A 20,681-nucleotide genomic window follows, 5' to 3' on the forward strand; every position below is an offset into this window, starting at 1 on the left:
CCTGAACTTCCCCCAGCACAACTTCAGGCCACTCCCTCAGATCCTGTCACTGGTCACCACAGAGGAGATCAGTGCCTGCCCCTCCTCTTCCCCTCATGATGAAGTTGTAACCACAGTGAGATCTCCCCTCAGTGTCCTCCAGGCTGAATAGGCCAAGTGACCTCAGCCACTCCTCATATGGCTTCTCCTCAAAGTCCTTCACCACCTTTGTTGCCCTCTTTGGACACTCTCTAATAGTTTATTACCTTCTTATATGGTGGTGACTGAATAATTTTCTTGTTCTGGAAAGATCTGTTGTGTTATGCTCTATGTTTTTTGGAAGACTGCATTAGAAGGGCAGTTTGGTAGTGTGCTAATTGTACCTGTCTTCAGGTACTGCTGTGCTGATTATCTGGCACACGAGACATACCTGACAGTGAATCTGCTGTGGCATGCTCAGAAGAGCAGTGGGTTGGTACAGCTGCAGGAAGCAGCATCTCTGTGACACCACCAAGGACCATGTCTCCCACACCAGGTCAGCTACATGAGCACCCACTACAGAACCAAAGCTTGTTATTCATCTGCAAATGCATGAGTGTTTCCTGAAAGCTGAACTTGTCTACTTCTGTCTTCAAGCTCACCTAATTCTTTTTATATTCAAAATCTCCTCAATCTTAATACTGATTTCCAGCTTAGTTCATTAGCAGAACACTTTCTCCTTTCCTTCAGCCCTTCTTCAAGTCCAAATGCACATTTCTGGACACCCCAGCTTGACTGAAAGTCAAAACCAGACTTTGAAAACTAAACTCTTGGGATTTCAGAGTGCTGTTTCTTTCAGACTCCAGGAATGGCTCCATTTTCCTTTAGGCTGAAGATTTTTTACCTCTAGCACTTGTTATGTAAAATTAAAAGTTCTGTCACTTTGGGCATTCTTCTCTGTTCTTCTCTGAAAGTTGTGAGGTAGCTCATCTTCAGGCCTTAGATTTCCAGCAGGGGTTAATTGATGGCAGTTGTGCAGAGTATCAGAGGAGGCTCTTTAAGCTGAAGCCCTCTGTCCATAGATCCAGGAAATTCAGCCTGTCCACCTGGCAGCTCCACACCCACAGCTGCTCCAGCCAGGTTCTGGGGCTGGTGTCTGTCCACAGGCTGGGTCTCACTGACCATGAGCTACCTTGGTGGTGCATGGACAGATGCAGCCATACAGTCACTGACACCATGGCAGTTCACTATATATGTATATACAATAGTTCGCTATCAATGTTTCCTCCCTTGTGCACTTTACACAAGCCAAACCCAAATCATGTTTTGGTCTGAAAATCCTGTGTCTTTCCTGAGCAATCTTCATAATTAGATACATCTGTCACTGTGTACACTGTGCTTATGCTTGTGGTAGTAAGGCAAGAGCAAGTCTAACTCAGTCTACTAAGTATCTTACAAACCATTAGGAAAACTTTATACAAGTTATGTACATGCTTAAGATAAAATATCAGTCCTAAGTATTATTCTGTGGTGGTATGCAATACAAGATTTCAAATATTTATAGATTCTCAAGTAACTGTACAGATTGTCTACAAACAGTGGTATGAAATAAGAAAAATCTGTGTGATTTTAGCCTCCATATATATACATAAATACATTTATATATACAGAGACACATAAAGACTAACAAGCCCATTCCAAAACATGGAACATAACCATATGTAGAAAATCCTTCTCAAGGTATTTAAAAGTATCCTTCTGTCTTCATGCTCATCTCAGCATCCACATTCATCTTCTGTGTCATTGTGTTGCTGGAGGATATTATATTTAGGAAGTTAAGTCTAAAATTTTGTTTCTGTTGGAATCTGTAGGGAATAAAAAAATAAATTTCACATTCTGTTAGGAATAGCCAGGGTAGGTGTCATCTGGTAAATGATGTTTTGATCCCCTGAAGCATTTGGGTGGGAAGACTGGGCTCTGACATTTCCTCCTTACAGGGTTGCCCTGTGCTGGATACCGCCCATCTCTCTAAGTCTGTGGTGAAAGGCTGCATGTGTCCCTTCCTCATCTCTGTTTCCTGACTCCCCTTCTGCCTGAGACATTTAGATGAACTGGACTAATGCTGACTTCTCTGCCACAGGGGCATTCTACCAGTGACTTTACCATGGAGAAGCTGTGGTGGACAGGTTAGGAGACCAGGTGAGGCAGGCTTTGCTTGCCTTTCTTCTGCTGCATGCGCACCGCAAGGTTCGTGAGCCAAGCCCCAGGCCTCTGACTCCCGTAAGGTTTTGCTGTAAGTCAGTCCCATCAATAAACTGTCTGGTGGCTTTCTGCCCTGGGCTGACACAAGAGCTCAGGTGTGAAGATGCTTTTCTTATCTGACCTATCTGTTTCCATGAGCAGCTTGGGCTGCATTTTCTACAGCTGGAGGCCATAGCCAGCGCCTTACTGTGCACTCCCGGCTGCGGAGTCCGTTCCTGGGGATGATGACGTAGTCACTGCTTCTGCCCTTCTCCTGCAATGAGCACAAGAAGTTGTGGGTTAGGAAACAGATTGCTTTTCTTTTTCTGTTTCTCCTTTTTCCCATTAAAGAAGGTTTTGATTTTTAAATCTCTGGAACCTGGCTGGGAAGTTGACATAGAAGAAAGGAGGCTCTCATTTGTCAGGCTATTATGACCCCCACCACATCTCTGGGTCAGTGCAGAAGATCTGGACCAGTCCAGATAAGTGGGATTAGACAGTTTCCACAGGAGCAGCATTCTGGGTCAGGTACTTTTAAACACATTTATTGTATGCAGGACCCTTTCTTGCTATTGATTTAAGAGCACTCCCAGAAAGGCCATCACCAAATCTGGCAGTACGAATTTATCCACACTACTTTAGTGCTCCTTTTTAAGACAGACTGGGCTGGAAAGCCTATATGCAAGCAAGATAAAGTCTGCCTTTCAAGAGCCACTGCAGCAACTTGAGCAGTCTCTGCCAGATGGGTGACCACAGAGGACTGCTGGTGGATGGGCACCATTTCCTCCCATGGAGGTGACTTGAAGTCCACAGCCAGGCCAGCCACCAGTGGGAATTATTAATTTTTTTCACAAATGATTTTCCACACACCTGAACCAGGAACCACTCTTGCTCTTCAATTTGATTGGAGCCTAGCTGAGTTTTAATGATTATTTTTTGAAAATAAGACAGTGTAGCATCCACAGCTATAGCTGTGCAGGGCACTGCTGGGAGCCTGGCAGTACTGGAAAGGCACTCAGGTCATGAAAGATTAAGACTGTAGTGTTACCTCAGCAAGCTTTAATTTGGGGGAGTTGGCTATATCCTTCTTCAGCAAAATGTGTAAAACTGCATCATGAATAGTGAGGAAAAACATGGATGGCTTAATCTCTTCATCAAAAAATGCACTTCTCTCCAGTTTGTCCAGGAGGCCTTCTGTGAGGGAGCAAAATCAAAAAGCAAAGTGACCTGCAGGCCTTAAAAATGAAGAAATTGTGTATCCTGAGCATGCCCACTGGGTGAATATGAGAGTTGCTGGTGTAATGCACTGTTTTATTTATTAGAGCAGATGACTTTACAGATATTAGGACAATGGAACATAAATGCCCATCAGTAACTCCCTGCTTTGTGCCAGGCAGGAAGGAATTTGCGCCCCTTTTCTTATTTAATGTCTAACCCAGGGTGCATGGTAGTTGGTCTTGCAGCCCAGAGCTGTACAGTGCAGCAGTGGCCAGTGGTAAAAGGAGCCCTCACACATGGTCCCAGCCTTTTGGGGACAGCATGAGAGGGACAACAGCTCCACTTGTGGGACCTGTTTTCTATCCAAGACTGGAAGGTAAAACTGGGTGATCCTCCACAGCCATACTCAGTGGTCAGCAGGGGAGGCAGTGGGGCAAGGCATTTGTAGTGATGCCAATGCAAAGGCAAGTACTCACCGTGTGCCCCAGCAATGTAAAGGTCAATGTCAAGCCGGGCAAATTCTTTCAAAGTCTGTTAAACCAGAAGGAGGCATCATTTAGATTCTACTGGGCTTGCTGACACTGTTATAGTGATTAGCCACAACAAATATACCAACCACTCTATGATATTTAAGATTTATGATGGTAAGTGACTCAAACTCTGTTACACATAGAGGCAGGACAGTATCTTCACATGGCTGCCAACAGGGATGGCCAAGCCTTTTGAAAAAAGGCAGTACTGAAAATGTTTAGCTCACAGAGAAGCAGGTGATCTTTCATAAGTTGTATGGCTTTGTTGTGGCACATGATACATGATGAAACTAAAAAAAAATTACTTCACAATCTTCTAGGGGAGATTTTTATTACTGGGAACTTGAGCAGAGCTACAGTTCCCACTTTCACAGTGGGTCTTTAGTCCCTATGGAAATAGATTTACACACTCTCTGTGTCTCTAGACAGTTAACTGTAGTTGCTACTGTAGAAAATGTTGTGCCTTTTGCTTTGTTCAAGGTCATCTGGGGAAGCAAAAGCAGGAGGATAAATAGAACTCCGGTGTTCCAACTCTAGCTGGGTGTTTAAAGTAGTATTTCATATCTACATTTCTGTAAAGCTTCCCAAAATCTTACCAGGTAAAGAAAGGGTACCACAGTCAACACTTTAATTCCAAGACAATTTATATTGATTATTAATTATTGATATTTAAACTATTTCCTAATATTTTCCTATAAAAAATGTACATTCAAATTCACATAAACTCAAAGTTTGCCACTGGCCTTCCAGTCCATGTGGCAATGCCTTTAAGAAGCAGACTACAAACACAGAATAGAATGGTTTCAGTTGGAAGGGACCTAAAAGATCATCTTGTTCCAAACCCCTGCCCTGGACAGGGACACAACTGAGCAGGTTGCTCAGAGCATAATCCAACTTGCCATTGAACAGTTTCAGGGATGGAGCACCCACAGTTTCTCTGAGCAACCTGTTACAGTATTTCACCACCTTCACAGCAAAAGCTTTCTTCTACTCTAGACCTGCCCTCTTTCATTTTAAAGACATTGTCTCTTGTCCTGTCACTGCATACCCCTGTAAGAAGTCCCTCTCCATGCTTTTTTATAGGCTCCCTTTAAGTATGGAAAGGCCACAGGGAGATCTCCTCATAGTCTTCTCTTCTCTAGGCTGAACAACTCCAGCTCTCTCAGCCTTTCCTCATAGGAGAGATGCTCCTGCCCTCTGATCCTTTCCATGGCTTTTGTCACAAGACCTGTTCTAAGATACTCATGTCTTTCCTTTGCTGGGGACCCCACAGGTGGTCACAGTACCTTGGGTGAGGTCTCATGAGAGTGAAGTAGAATCTCTCATGAGAGTGGGGAAGAATCACCTGCTGGTCACACTTCTTTTTATGCAGCCCAGGATTTGATTTGCTTTCTGGCCTGTGAGTGCACGTTGCCAGGTCCTGTCCAACTTTTCATTCACCCATATTCCCATCTCCTCCTCTGCAGGAGTGCTCTCAATCCATTTATTCCCCAGTCTGTATCGATACTGGGGATTGCCCTGATCCAGGTGCAGCACCTTGCACTTGGCCTTGTGGAACTTCATGAGGTTCAGATGGGCCCTCTCCTGTGCAGGTCCCCTGGGCACCGTCCCTTTGCTCGTGTGCATCCCCCAAGGTAACCTCATTTGTAAGTGTGTCTGTCATATGATCACTGTTTGTCTTGTGAATTGTGATTACCTTTCGAAGGACTGTCATGGCAGAAAAATCAAGGAAGGACACTGATGAGAAATCCAGAATGATGCTGTGGAGGTTGACCTGGGGCACAGTGATGCCAGGGGGGAGGTCAGTGCCCCAGTTGATCCGAATGGGCAAGTCTGTCATGATGGTGGGCTGGTCCAGCTCCTCTATTTTGTCATTGTCTAACTCTTCATCTGACTCATATGTTGGCTTAGCCATGCAAATCAAGCCTTTCTGTGTTGACACAGAATTTCATAATTAGTTCTCTTCTTTAATACCCACCCAGAGTAGTTGTACTTCTTACACAAGGGCAAGAGTAGTGGCAACACATAACTGATCTTCCCATGAGATAGAGCAGGACCCACCTGGAAAAATCTGTCTCTCCCTTGTCTGGAGAAGTATGGAAATTATTTAACCATCATCATCATAATCACTTAAGACTGGTTTTTTATTGTTTCCTGAAGCCAGTTGTCAGATAGATTTTAAATCAGTAATTTTGGAACAAGACAAAAAAAGGCGTGCAGGATTTGAGCAGGGAGAAAACCAGCTTTATCCTACCATTAATGCAGAAAGATATTGGGATTCTATATTGGGATATATGATCAGATCTGTGAGATCTGATCCTGCTATTTGTTGCCAAACAAAGCTCCAGTGGACACATACAAGCTCATTTGCCCATGGTAAATCTGTAGGTCTCTAACTGCGAGATCCATTTAAAATCCTGGTTTTTAAATGTGTTTATGTCATGAAGTGGCAACTTGGGGAATAGTGTATCTAATTAAGAAGAGAGGCTGTGAGGCCCTTCTCTGCCATGTAAAACCAGGGACCTTGGTTGCTCAACTCCCCCTCACCCCCGGGGAGTTGCCTTACATACCGGTGTCACTTGCAGCTCTCCTTTCTTCAGCATCTTCCTAATCTTCCTCAGAGCTTTATTGCGTTTCCTCAGGACTCTCAGTGGGTTGAAGCCAACCTGAAGAAACAGCACTTTGACTAATTAAAAAAAGAAACACCTTTGTGACACCAGGGGAAGGATGAAGCATCTCATACTATTTTTTATTACAGTCATGATGACCATAGTTTGAGCTTGGTGTTGTCTACCACTTCTCACAAATTCAAACAAGGGCTCTTTCTAGGTTGGAAGGATGTCTACAGGAATGGCTACAAATGAGGCAGGGCTATCTGTACTGCTTTAGGACACCAGCATTTAGCACCACCATGGACAGCATTATAGCAGTGACAAATGCTTACACAGGCACAGCTGGCACAGTGCTGGCATGTCCTACTCATCTGCATTATGAAGTGGTCACCCAGGTGACAAAGATCAGAGAACTCATGGTTTGTATCTGCTTTGTGCTGCCTGACAGCAGCGTGGGTCATTCATCTACTCTTTTCCCTGAAGAAAAAAGCAAGACTTTATCATGTTGGCAGGTAAATTAGGCTAATAATAAAATTAGACTAAAATACTAAATTCCTGCAAGTTTTCTGCCTCATTCATCTAGTACATAGAGGAGAAAGGTGTTAGAAGTATCTGTATTTGCAGAGAAAGAGTGGTGTGAACATCTGCACTCAGAAATTAAAACTTCAGGCTCTTCTCAGGTAAAGGCCAAGCACATGGCAAACCAAACGTGTCAGATCTCCTCATTCCTTTGCCAGTTTCAGTCCCTCATGTGAAGAATGAACTGCATATTACCAGTGCTCAGGGGAGTCCCTGCTCATCAGCTCTCCACTAAGAGCAGCAGGAAGGGGAGGTTGTGGTCCAAGTTGTGTTCAGGCTGGGGATGGCAGGCCTCATACACATTGTGTGGGCTCAGGGCTCCTGGACCTCTGTGCTGGTTATGGAAAGACTGGCTGCATTCACCAGTTTGCTATGAAAGATGTTAAGACCTCTTTGATAGAATGATTCTATTTGGCATTCTTCTGATTGTTGTAGTTACATTCTTGGGGCAAGATGAGTAAACTAGAATTCACTGTGTGAAAATAATGCAAGAGAAAATAAAATAAAATAAAATAAAATAAAATAAAATAAAATAAAATAAAATAAAATAAAATAAAATAAAATAAAATAAAATAAAATAAAATAANATAAAATAAAATAAAATAAAATAAAATAAAATAAAATAAAATAAAATAAAATAAAATAAAATAAAATAAAATAAAATAAAATAAAATAAAATTCCCTTTATAATATCTATATTTGCACTCCTTTCTTCTGAAAATATGTATTGTTATGGTATAAGTATAAATATGGTATAACATTGCTATGGTGTAAGTTCAGCATGAGTCAAGGCTTTTCTCTTTCTCAGAGGTGTGTGTATACATGTTATAATACAGTAGTATTAATGAATATAAGCAGTATAATGAAAATTCACTCTTGAACTGTGGAATGACTTCATATCTAGTTATAATTGGGAAACTGTATCCATCTTAATGTGTCACTCAATTCATATGTTCAGAACAGCCCCAGACACTTACAGCAGTGATGAGTTTCTCTCTGAAGAATTCAATATTAGCGAAGAAGATTGGAGAGGAGCATCTGAAAATCTTCACTCCCTCTGGCTCATAGATCTGTAAAACGAAGCAAAAGTATCAGTAGCAATGTTTGTTATAGAAGCACAAGTGCAGCAGGTGGTAAAAGAAATGAGATATTTCTTACATCAGTGTAATCCTTCCTGTTCCTGTAGATGTTACTTCTCCCAACATTGGCCAAAACAGTGCAGCTTGGACTGTGAACAAACATACACACAATTATTGGTGTCCTACATCGAAACTTAGGGGATGGGAAGGATCTAACGAAACCATCTCAGCTGGGGTGGCACACTGAAGCAAGCCCCACATCCAAAGGCTTACACCTGTAAATTATTTTCTCATGCATGGCTGCTGGACTGACCAAGGCACAGACAGGGCTGCTGCCCCTCTCCATACAGAGGGAGGTGACTTGCAACAGAAGGCCCTGGGATATCATTGCATTCAACAAGTACTCACATCTGGGAGCGGATCACCACTGTCAGCAGCTGGAACGCCACAGCTGTTGCTAGTCCAATGTCCAGACCTAGAAGGACAGCAGCTATGAAAGTCACCACCCATATAACCTGTAATGAGACAGAGGATGCCAACATTATAAGCATGTCAAGAACCTGGGTCATGAGTTCAGGGTGGGAGCAGGAACAGATCTCAGATCTGGTCCAGGATGTCCATCTGCTTTTGGTGAGGTTTTTTTCCTGTAAAACAGGGCCAGAATCACCAACCAGCACCAGGGAGTGTTTCTAGGGACAACAGTTTCTAGACAATAAAGACTTAAAATGGGATAAGTGGTTCACTACATGCTCTATGAAAATCCAGCAGAAAGGCAAGATGAGAAGTAAATCAGAAATCTGGTAAAGCTGAGAGTTGTAAATGTGCAAATATAAGTGCTGTGAGTGTACACAACTGATAAATGACTAGATAATACTGAATTACTTTTAGCCACAGAGCTCAAAGCATTTTAATGGGACAAATAATTGTTTAATGGCTGGGTAACTGAGGCCTGGAACAATTTGTGAACCTAAATTTTCTGAGAGGTAACAAGTCCTACTGTCCAGCCACAAGCTTTACCATTTGGAGCAAACCCTTCAAGTCCCAGATTTCACTTGTTTCTTGCTGTGTATCTTCCATATAATACATTGTGTGATTGTGAGAAAGTATCCCTGAATGCTTAGTCAAGGCAGTAGATATTTGGATATTTTCTGTTATTTAGACATTTTCTGTAACTATCCTCTCTATTTGACTTTATATAATGCACTGTTTTAATAGATTTTGATCAATTAACTCAAAATAAATGGGACAAAAGGAAAACATAAGCAAAGGATATACCAGTAGAAAAGGCAAGCAATCATTTCTGTTTAGTGAAGTAACACAGGGATAAAAAAAGAAAATTTGTATGACAGATTACTTTTTCAAAGCACTTCTGATAAGCTTGTGAAACTGAACTTACACAGTCATACTTGTCCTTTCTCCAGAGGATGGCTACTTCCTTGAACTGCATGAGCATTCCTTTCAAATTGCCAAGAGCCAATGATGCAAGGACTGACTGTTAAAAAGACCAAAATACATGTTCTAGTTTTAAGCAAGCAAAGAAAATGTAGAACATTAGGAATTAAAAGGTCATACAAATAGGGCCAAAGTGCAGCTTTGGGAGCTGCTTGCAGTGTATCACTGCTGCTGGAATATCTTCAGCTATGGTGCAGTGCAGGTGTCTGACTTGAGGCTGTAAATCCCACTTATCCTGGGCATCTGAAAGTTGGTGCTGTGGTTTTTGGTGTTTGGGTGCTAGTGTTCCCTTTGGAAGACCAGATACAGTGGTCCTCTCTGGCATAATGTGCGAAGAAGAACGTAGCTTTTCAATCCCTATCTGGCTCCCACTGAAGTCTATGAACACTGACAGTGTGATCAGAGCAGCCCTGTCTTTGGGAAGCAGAAGGAAGCATTAGACAAAACCAGTGAATACCTTCTGTAATGGTGCCAGGAGAAATCCAATGGCCAAGATCACAACCAAAACAATGACAGATGAGATAATGCCAGCAATCTGCATGAAAGAACAATTCCACAATGAATAAGTGCCCACAGGCATTATGGTTAGCTTGGAAAAAAAGAGCTGTCTTTCATTAAATGCCATTGTGACCTGTTGTCTTCCATACCTGTGTTTTGCCTCCTGTGCTCTCCTGCACACCTGATCTTGACAGAGCAGTGCTGGAGGCAAATCCCTTGAACGATCCACCAACTATATTACCCAGCCCAAAAGCAATTAGTTCCTGAAATAAAAATAAAAGAGATTGTTCTTAAGAGCTGGTCTGTGACAATTATTCACAAGGCAAAGCTTTCCTAAAATTACTTATTTCCCATTGATAAATGCAGTATATTGATTTCTATGTTATTTGCCTACCTGGTTGCCGTCTATTGGGTAGTCATGCTTGATGGAATACACTTTAGCCACAGAGAAAGCTACTGCAAACCCAACGATTGCGATGGAAATGCCGTCACCAATGCAGTTCTGGAGGATGCCTACATCAGGTGCAACAGGCACTTGAAATCTGAAAGACAAAAAACTCTACTCATTAAGGAGATGCTTAAGGGTCTTTTGCAGATCTTAGGGAGAATTCCTCTCTGGACTTTTTTTTTCCCCCTTCTTTTTTTTTTTTCCAGTGAACTGAAATCTAAAGAAAGGAGATTCTTGAGTAGAAGTAGCTGCTCCTCTGCAAACTTCACCTATGAATACCCCCAGGACTACAGAGACCATCCATACAGAGACTCACTCTGCTGTCCTAGCAAATGTCTTCCTCCCTCTTTTTAACTTAACATGTGCCTCCTGATTCTTCATGCCAAAATTCTAGCATTGCCAAATGAAGTCTACATATAGCTATATATTCTATATGTGCAGAAATAATCTTTATGTGGATATAGTCCTGGACAGGCAGATGTTGAGGCCTCTGGAGGATAATGGTGCTGAGGAGATGCTGGTGGCTGGTCATGGGACATGGCAGGAGAATTGTGCAGGGTCTTGGTGGCTTCCCAGGGCTGGTGGTGGCTGCTGAACTGTGCATGTACTGTGAGGGAAATGGAGGAGTGCAGGAGTGAGTAGTTAAATAAAAAGGACAAACATTAACCTCCTGCTCACCAGCTGTCTCAGAAAGTGAAGGACACAGTTACTTCATGTCTCAGGGTACTCCTTGATGAGTAGGAGATGTGCTCTAGTGTGTAACTTTTGTGTACTAAAAGTGTGTCATATCATTGAGAGAAAAATGTTTATTTACCTACTGAAAGAAGATGAAGCAGATAATTTTAATCAGAAACATGAACTCATTTAACACTCCCAAATTAAAGAGAACGTTCTGCTCCACTGGTGAATTGTAAGTCACTTACCCTTCCTCTAGTTTTCCAACAATGGCTACTTCAAATTTTTCTTCAAAGTTGACAAAATAGGAAATCAGTGCTGCTAAGACTGTCTGAAAGATAATAAACCACATGTCCATTAGGCACATTAAAGCAAAAGTGTGAAGAATTTATTAAACACCATTAGCTTCCTTCCCTCACACACTGTCCAGCCTCATCACTAGTGATGACTAGAATTATGCCCCAAGTTTTCACATCCCTTTGCAGTTCAGGGGTCATTCCTAAATGACCTTACAGGTATGGGTTTACATTCATAAATCACACAGATTGTAACAAAATAACTTACTAACGACAGAGATCATCCCACCCAGTAAACCAGGTATGTTCTAACAAGGCGCTGTAATGACTCTGGGGGAAAGCAAGTGCTGCTTGCGGGGATACAACATCCTCCAGGATTTTAAGGGATTGCTGCCCCTTTGGGGCTTCCTCCACCCCTCTGCTGCTCAGAGTGGGCAAAACCTTCTGCAGCAAAATAATATTGTGTGTGGCCATAGATGTCCAGGACTTCTGTGGCTGCTTGCAGGTGTAGTGCAGAGGGGCCTCAGCTGTGAGACTGCAGTTGGCTGCTGTCAGAGGAAAAAAATTCATTGTTTATAACACCACAGATACGTTTCAGTTAAGAACAGTTTTGTGGTAGTAAAACATCTCACAATAGCTCCCTAATGCTGTGGTTTTTCTTTATAGGTAAAATGATAATGTATCATTTAATGCATAGCAGGAGAAGAAATAGTTAAAACTCTGCTTCCCATGTCATAATATGGAGCAATTGCAAAATCAAAGGAAATGACTCACCACGAGGAGTTCGATCGGGATGGGTGTTGGTAACTTTTCCTTGTATCGATCGTTCATTTCTTTTACCACGAACACGATAAGCAAGACAACCAGTGATGTGACAAGGTCAGCAATGTTTGTTTTTGTGATCTGGCTGAAAATGCTCTCCAGAGTCTGCAGAATTAGGAAGAAACATGTGGTGCTTTAGAAACAGTCGTGCCCTGGCACTATAGTAGCACTATCCCTTCCAGAAGAACCTGAGGATTGTGCTGTTTGGGATTTATTCCCTGAGCCATGATGTGGACTGCAAGCCCCCATGAACGTATGTGCATCTGCCAAATGATAGAAGTATCTGCAGAAGACCCTTCCCACTATATTATCCAGACTTGCCCCTGAGGGAGGGTTGGAACAGCAGGTATGTCCATGATAGGAAGTGTGAGCAATGGCGTTGCTGGGCAGGTGCCTTTCTCCACTCCTTCCTTCCTGTCCTTCTTCTCCCTCCTTTCTCATTCAACAGTCCTCAGAGAGTAATATGCAAATTGAATATATATAATATCAGTCCAGTAAAAATGAATAATTACATCCTTAAGGCAGAGTTGAATGCTTAATTGAAATACACCAACACAAAATAATAAATATTATCTAATTATCCCAGTGGGGTGTAAATTGGTGCTTGGTAGTAAATTTAAAGATTGGTCAAATACTAATAACTCATAACTCACTAATATCACTCATTTTTCTCTCATTTTCACTCCTGCTTTGAGTTTTTATACTGAGTTGTTATTACCGCTTTGTGATATATAGTCAGAAATACATCACAGGTACATTAATAACATTAGCAAATAATGAACACCTAGCACTTACATAGATAATGCCAAATGGTTTATTAAATCCAGGAACAGGTAGCTGAAGCATGAATTTCAGCTGAGATACCAAAACATGGATAGCTGCAGCAGTCGTGAAACCGCTGATTAATGACTGTGATAGATAAATAACGATGAATCCAAACTGTAAAATTCCCAGAAGCAACTGAAACACAAAATAAGCATAGGTCAGTGGGATTAATTTGTGTTTTTAAGCAATCTTTCAAAGAAAGACAGCTGTATTTAATGAAAGCAAAGATTTTCACCTAGTCCTATCCATCCAGAGATTAAAGAATGTATTGTCACCAGACTTGCAACAAAACTTGACATTTAGCAACAGAGGACATAATACTAGTAAGAGTAATTGTTACAGCAGTTAAAACTCATTCTTTTTATTTTATAGCTAAAATATACATCCTAATTTCCAGGGTTTTCAATTCCTATATTTTCACATGGTATAAGTGTTTCACAAAGCAACAAATATATTAGTATGTTAGCAAGGGAGGAACTGTAGGAATTCTTTTATTAGAGAGTAAGGATTAATGTGTTTTTAAAAAAAACAGTTCCAAATATTTTACTATTGCAAGGCAAAGCATTTACTCCCGTTGGTGCATCTGCATCATTCACATTAGTTTCACAGCTATTTTCTTTTCTGCTGTAGGTGTAGGTTGCAGATGTGTAGGCTGTGAGCTCAGGCCTGTGCAAAACCAAGGATTTCACAGCACATGTGAGTGCCTGGTCACTGGAGGGGACAGATGTCTCCTAATTAGTGTGCCAGGGTCGGTAACATGGAAAATGGAAGAGGATTACTTTGGTGACTACAACAGCAGAAACCAGAGAGGGAGGTCAGGCCACCCTCCATCTATTCACATAGGTGCACACACATGTACATTTACCAACCTGAACAATCCCAGAAAGGAAGGTTACAGATGCAGCCACCATCACCCTCTCATCATTTATTGCTGAGGTATTTGTGGAATTGCCATTTCCAGTGCTGTCATCAGGAACCAGCCTGGTGACGACTCCTCCCACCATGAGGCTCAGGACAGGGAAGGGACCTGAGCAGCACAAGGCTTGTTAAAAGATCTGAAGAGGCAGCATGTACTTCTTTATCAGTGGGGAAGGTAAGTAGTGTGCCTGAACTTACCCACTGAGATATGTCTTGATGTGCCAAAGATAAAATAGACCAGGACAGGGAAGAATGCTGCATAGAGTCCATAACTGGGGGGGACATTCACCAGCAAAGCAAAAGCCAGACCTGTAAAGACAGAGGCCTGGTGAAGGTGACGTGTGTGCTGCAGGCAGAAGCCAGCAGTGCCTTGGCACCTGGCTTAGCAGGCTGTGTCAGGACACACATTTCCCAAAGGTACCTTGCAGCACAGCCACGAGCCCCGTGTTGATGCCAGAGACGATGTCACTCAGGATCCACTCCCTGAAGCGGTACGCTGGCAGCCAGGAAACTACTGGAAACAAACCCAAAGCAATTTTTTTGACCCTTTGTGGAGAGCAGCTGCAAAGACACAAGAGGACAAAATTTTGTCAGTGAACAGCTCAGCTGAATCGCAGCCTGTTTCAGAGAGGTGAGGAAAGTGGAAGGATTCAGGTTCTGGCTGCCAGAAGTCAAAATCTCACCCAGACACAGCCCTGATCATCCTGCACTGCCATCATGCAGTGCCACATGCCACATTCTTCAAGGTATATCCAGTGACGTTCAGAGGTCCTTTACAACCCAAATTCTCATAGAAAGGAAAATCTCACTGGAAAGGAAAATCTGTGGCCATCTAATCCAAACCCTGACCCCAGTTATCAGGCATGCCACCCACTGGGTCAGGTTTCTCAGAGCTCCGCTCAATTTGGCCTTGAACATTTCCATGGACAGGGCATCCACCACCTCTCTGGGCAACCTGTGCCAGTACCTTCCCCCCTTCATCATAAAAAAATTCTTCCTGATAGCCAGTCCAAATTTACCCTATTTTAGGTAAATTTGGTATTTAGGTATTGTTAAATACCTAATACCAAATATTTAGGTATTATTTACAACCATCATCCCTTGTCCTGCTGCAACAGGCCACAGTAAAAAGGCTGAGTATGTCTTTCTTATAAGACCCCTTGAAGTACTGAAAGAGTGCAGTAAGGTCTTCCTAGAGCCTATGCTGCCAAGGGCCCACAAAAAAAGAAGCTACCTTATATATAGCTGTAGGAAGACTTCTAAGGGTGACAGCAGCCAAAATCCATTAGAAATATCTGACATTTAATTTAATTAATGAATTTTCACTTTCTGTGTTGGAATGGGAGATAGACACTGTCAAGATGAAGTTCATGCTGCCCGAGAGCAGTCAGGACTGTTTCTTAGATCTATTAAAAGAAAATAAATAAATCTCCTTACCTAAAATAGAGTTTCAGGTGATCCCAAAAGGTTTTATGGTATCTGTGCAATTTCTCATGCTCTTCATTGAATGCATTCTCCGAGTATACAGGTCTGGCTATAACATAATGGTTACCCACAGGTTCAACCATTTCTCCTGAAATGTCAGGATAGGATGGTTACTTGTGCGTTCTCCTCTCTGCCCCAGGCACTTAAAAACCTGAAATGAAGTGCCCTAATAAAGGCTTAGCTCTTTATGTACTGTGGGGCAGATAGCCGTAGCATAGCTGAGTGAGCTCCAAACTGAGCGTTACCACCTTTGAAGATCAAAAGAGGGATGGTTGAGACACCCACTTCACTTTGCCAAGGTGATCTCCTGCCCCGCTCCTCCTCCCACTGCAGAGCAGTGTTTCACTGGAGCATGAACTATTTCTTTCTAAAGATGCAGCCAAAAAGTGCACAAGATGGTTTTTGAGTTAATTTATCTCTGACTCAGCCATGTACAATCAAAAACTTCCTCCCTCAAAGGAGATTAATTTCCTAAAGAACAAACAATCAGATCCCAAGCAGTTTCTCTTTGTGACACTGCTGGGAGGGCTGGGAGCTCACTGTAACCCACAGATGAGGGGAAAGGCAGAGTGCAGGCAGGGCTCAGCCATCCTCTCTTGGATTCAGAAACAAGGCTAAATGTATTGTGTTGGATTTGTGTGACAAGGAGATCAGTAGGGAAAAAAGCATGATATTGCTGCTTGTTATTTGTAAGATGTATTTGCACAGATTGTCTGAACTGCTTCTCCTCTGCTTCATGTTCATGAACAGTTGTTGCAATGTCCTACCTGAATGCTATTTTCTGCCTTGTCCCAACCCACATTTGCATGTTGTGCTGAAGAGATTGTCCTGGGCCATTCCAGAAATGACCCCTGGAGCCCATATTACACATGAAAATGAATCTGCTCATCATTCACTTCAGTCAATACCACTGGGTATTTTGCAGCAATTAATTGATGCCATCACTGTGCTGCTCACTGTGCTGTTAAGTTTTGCATTACGCCACACATTCTTCCTACATTAAATTCACCTAAAATCTGTACTATATAAAAATATTTCTCTCAGTTGAAGCCACCATTAAATATTAAATGTAGTACTAGTCCCAGACAGAAGCTGTGGAACTTGCTCTTTGTAGCAACAGGTGGACTAGATGATCATTGTAAGATCCTTCCAACTGGAACTAATCTGTTCAATCCTGTTCTATTTTGTTTTGACTCAGAGATGTAGATGTACTGTAGGAAGCAAGTAGTCTTTTGGGACACTGATAATAGAGGTTTTTTATTTATTTTCTCTCCATTAATGAGTATAGCTCCATGGTGCCTTGGTGCTGGCTGGTGGTCTCTTGACAGATGCCTGACCAGCATCAGTTCCTTGCCCATGTCTATCATCTGACTCTTGATGAAATACCCTAAATGCAGCTCAGATTCAGACCTGTGACTACTCAACATTTGGAGATACCACAGCACAGATTTTAATGTGGTACAAAGTTGTTTGTGTAGTTATGAAAAAATGAAAAGCTTTTAATCCATGACAATTTTGGCATTAAAATGTGAATCCCATCTTGAAACTTTGCTACAGCTCAGAGCCTATTATTGACCCATTTTAAGTGATTTCATTTTAATTTCCTTGTTGTTGATTCTGTGGAAATTCATAGATGTTCAAACAATGTCAATGAATCTCTTAGATATTTGTTGACATACCATTCTTGCACAAAGAATTCACTATTTTGGCAATGAGTTAAACATTTTTACTTTCTGTTTTAATATAAAAAATTAGATCTGTAATATTTTCAAAAAAACTGGAAGACAATTATTCTAGCAGGCAAATGATAAAAAATCTAAGCATACTCAAAACACAAATCCAAAGCGAGCTAAAATCATATTCTGATCTGTAATTTTACACTAATGTCCCTCCCTCTGTTGGGATCAGAGCTGCAAAACAGAGGCTGATAAAATTTCAATTAAAAAATTAGTTCAGTTTATTCCCATATATATTGTGGCTACTTAGATTTGCAAGAAGTTTGTTTTATCTATTAAAGGTTTTAAAATTGCTCTGTTTCCTAGTCTGTGTGTCTGCCTTTTAGACTTCATGTCACAAAGAGGAATATTGCTGAAAGTCCTGTGGAATAGTTTTGTCCATTATATTATAGGGCACAAGATGTACTATTTGTACTCTTTGGAAAGTTCATAAGCCATAAAAATAAAACAAGTGTATGGGCGACTCTTTCATTTCAGATTTTCCTCAGTGCTACAGCTGCTGTAGCTTTTGAGAGCATTCCAGTTGTCCCTCCTGCCCCTTGCCCAGCAATTCTTCTTTCTTCAGGCCAAATTTACTGCCCCAGCCTCAGTGAGCATACAAAAGCTTCTTTGCAATTCTCTAAACATCCTTTGGTTTATTAGTGCTGGTCTTATTGGAGGTGTAAGTCCTTTGCAATGTGTTTTTTACCTCCTGAATGGACCCCCAAATTTTGGGGGCCGATGGCTCAGAGCTGCAGGGGGAAACCGGGAGCCTCACCAAGCTGAAGTCTGCCCTAAACACCACAGTGCTGTGCTTCAGTGAGGTTGAACCAAGCCAGCCCAAGCACCTGCAGTGCAGTGGAAGATGCCTTCAGCCTGTTCCCTGGCAGGTAAACAGGACCACATGGAGCAGCACCTTGCTGCAAGATGACCATGCTGCTAGGCAAGCTTCTCCTGTATGGTTCCCTCTTCTAAGACTCTGTCAGCAACTGCCAGATACCACGAATGCAGCCAGCATTGCCTTCCTCTTGGCTCACTCTCATTTTCTTCCCATATATCTCTAAAAAGATGGGATGCCCTCGGTTCAGGGACAGGGAGTTTTTTTATGAGTCGGAGACATTACTTATTTTAGATGTTTCAAAGAAAAGGAGGATATTGTGAAAAGTACCAGCATGGTGAAGGCCAGTGTCCTTCACGAATTTCCTAAAAGTCTGTACTCCAGTATCCCACATTGCCCCTCTAGAGTGCCTTGGGCTCCTTGGAGGACAAGACCAATTCTTCTGATGACTTCTATAATGTGTCCAGCACAGACCAAGCTTACACTGCACAGCTATTGAGTGGTTACAAATTTCAGACATTATTGACCAAGACTAGATCTGAAATGAAACCGTGTTTCATTGAAGTTCACTGAAAACAAGCATTTCAATGAAACCAGACAAGGTTCTGGTTCAGTTTTAATCCGTATAGCCTCTGATCCTGTTTTTATGGGCAGCAATTAACAGCATTGCCATTTCTCATACATAAAAAATCTCCAACTCCACTGCTAATCCCTCAGCTCCATGAAATCTTGGAAATTCATATTTTCATGTGTGTCATTTTGTTGAGAGGATTAACAAAGGGATATTTTTCCCTTTACTGATTTATCCTAAATATCCTAAATATAAGAAGTACACAAAATTATGTAATTTTATATTAAATAATTAGGTATTAACATGGTCCATCCCACTTTTGTATACCCACTCACAAATTGAACTTCTCTGCAATATAAACAATTGAAAAATACAAAGAAATTCCACAAAGGAAACTTTTACATTTTACAAAAAATAAAACACATTACTAGAAACATTTAATTTATAAGCATTACTCCACTTATCCCATACCTAAAATGACAATTTAAAGTTGTACCTGGTATATCTTCCAGGAAGCTCTTCAGAAGAAACTACACCAAGATTTTTTGGATAAAGATATCCCTGAAATTTTCACAGGCAGTGCAGGTTATCTTGTGCTCTTCTTCACTTCAGAACCTCCCTAAATACAGCCAGCACTTTAATAACTAACTTCAGTTAACTTTTACAATAAAAGGAAGATTTAACTGTGGCCTTGACCATTGAGCTTATCCTCAGGAGGGGTGATAAGGAGTAATTTCTTAAAGTTCTCTGTGATATTGCTTAACTTTGTTTGGTGAACTGTTTCTGATTGGTCTGCAGAGATCATATGGGAAAATAGAGATGAATAAGAAGGACTGTCTGTTGCAATCCTGTGCTGCTGAGTTGAAGTGGGAAGTGGTGGACAGAGCTCAGCTATGGTACCCTCCATTTCTGAAGAAGCCTAAGTCATTGATGTCAGAGATGGGCAGCTGGGCATGCCAGCTCTGAGCAAAGCTTGCCTCCTTGGACCTTTCTCCAAAGCATCTTTAATAGTCCCTAAATTGTCTTTCCAGAAGCAAGTTCTGGATTCTCAGATTATTGCCAAAAATAATCTCTGCAGGAATTTCCAAAGGGCAGCTGTGACTTGGTGGAGCTGAGAGCTGTGGCACCCCATGACAGAGAGTGGAAAGGCACAGACCATGCACCTGGCCATGTGCTGTGCCATGGGGCGGTTGGACTGAACTGCAGGTTCCAGCTGCTGTCCACTGCCCATAGAGCAGCCAGGGGGGATCATCCTCCCTAGGCCAATGTACATTCCCTGAGATACCTAAAACCACCTAAGAAGATACATGAAATAGCATTTTTGAGGCCTCAACCTGAAGCTGCATGACCTATGCTCATGACAGCAGTGAACCTTCAGAGCTGAGGTGCTGAGGATGCTCCAGCATTGAAGTGCCCTGATGAAAACCATCCTTATAACCCTTTGCTTAGGTCACACTGACATGAACACCTAGCAACACTTCAGCTATTGATATCCATGCTATTACATATTACACATATTTTACATATACATATTACATATATTTTATATATACATATACAATATCAGGAGATGTTATTAGGAAGACCATGGTACTCCTCTGCTCTGAAAGTCAAAGCTTGACTTGGCCTCTGGGGATTTGAAGTTGCAGACTCTACCCCTGAAGAAAGTTTTCTTCATCTGGTGAAAGGTCACAGCATGAGGAGGGCACCCTTCACGCTCTGCAGGATCAGTCACACATGTGGGTCCAGAAGAAGAGAAAAGAGGAGCCTGGGATTCTGTCCTCAGGTGGTTTGCCCACATTTCAGTCAATTATTAGACCAAGAAATGATGAAGCGACCAGGACCCCAATAGCCAATCTCACAAGGTGAGACCTCTATTAGACCATTCAGCAGGATTTCTTTCATGTGCTTTAGCCCCCTT

The 20,681-nt window shown here is 41.9% G+C and overlaps 1 protein-coding gene across 3 annotated transcripts; it reads right to left on the bottom strand.

Annotated features, from left to right (window-relative positions):
- Positions 1-1,197: 1,197 nt before the first annotated feature.
- SLC26A3 (solute carrier family 26 member 3) lies at positions 1,198-19,917 on the bottom strand. Of its 3 annotated transcripts, XM_015626907.2 has the most exons (21): positions 19,257-19,485; positions 15,589-15,724; positions 14,573-14,712; positions 14,350-14,460; positions 14,103-14,260; positions 13,204-13,368; positions 12,361-12,513; positions 11,539-11,621; positions 10,562-10,709; positions 10,317-10,430; positions 10,127-10,204; positions 9,614-9,709; positions 8,626-8,732; positions 8,297-8,366; positions 8,116-8,208; positions 6,518-6,613; positions 5,644-5,877; positions 3,894-3,948; positions 3,248-3,393; positions 2,408-2,473; positions 1,198-1,823 (listed from the first exon to the last, which is right to left on the bottom strand). In XM_015626907.2, the coding sequence occupies exons 2-21, from the start codon at positions 15,717-15,719 to the stop codon at positions 1,800-1,802; spliced, it is 2,268 nt and encodes a 755-aa protein (XP_015482393.1). In that variant the 5' UTR covers positions 15,720-15,724; positions 19,257-19,485; the 3' UTR covers positions 1,198-1,799. The 3 variants fall into 3 exon arrangements, with proteins under 3 accessions (XP_015482393.1, XP_033370174.1, XP_033370176.1); XM_033514283.1 differs by lacking the exon at positions 19,257-19,485 and having other exon boundaries at positions 15,589-15,879; XM_033514285.1 differs by lacking the exons at positions 1,198-1,823; positions 3,894-3,948 and having other exon boundaries at positions 19,257-19,917.
- Between the last annotated feature and the right edge of the window lie 764 nt (positions 19,918-20,681).

Source organism: Parus major, chromosome 1A (genome assembly GCF_001522545.3).
Source record: "Parus major isolate Abel chromosome 1A, Parus_major1.1, whole genome shotgun sequence".
In the NCBI taxonomy this organism is placed as follows: Eukaryota; Metazoa; Chordata; class Aves; order Passeriformes; family Paridae; genus Parus; species Parus major.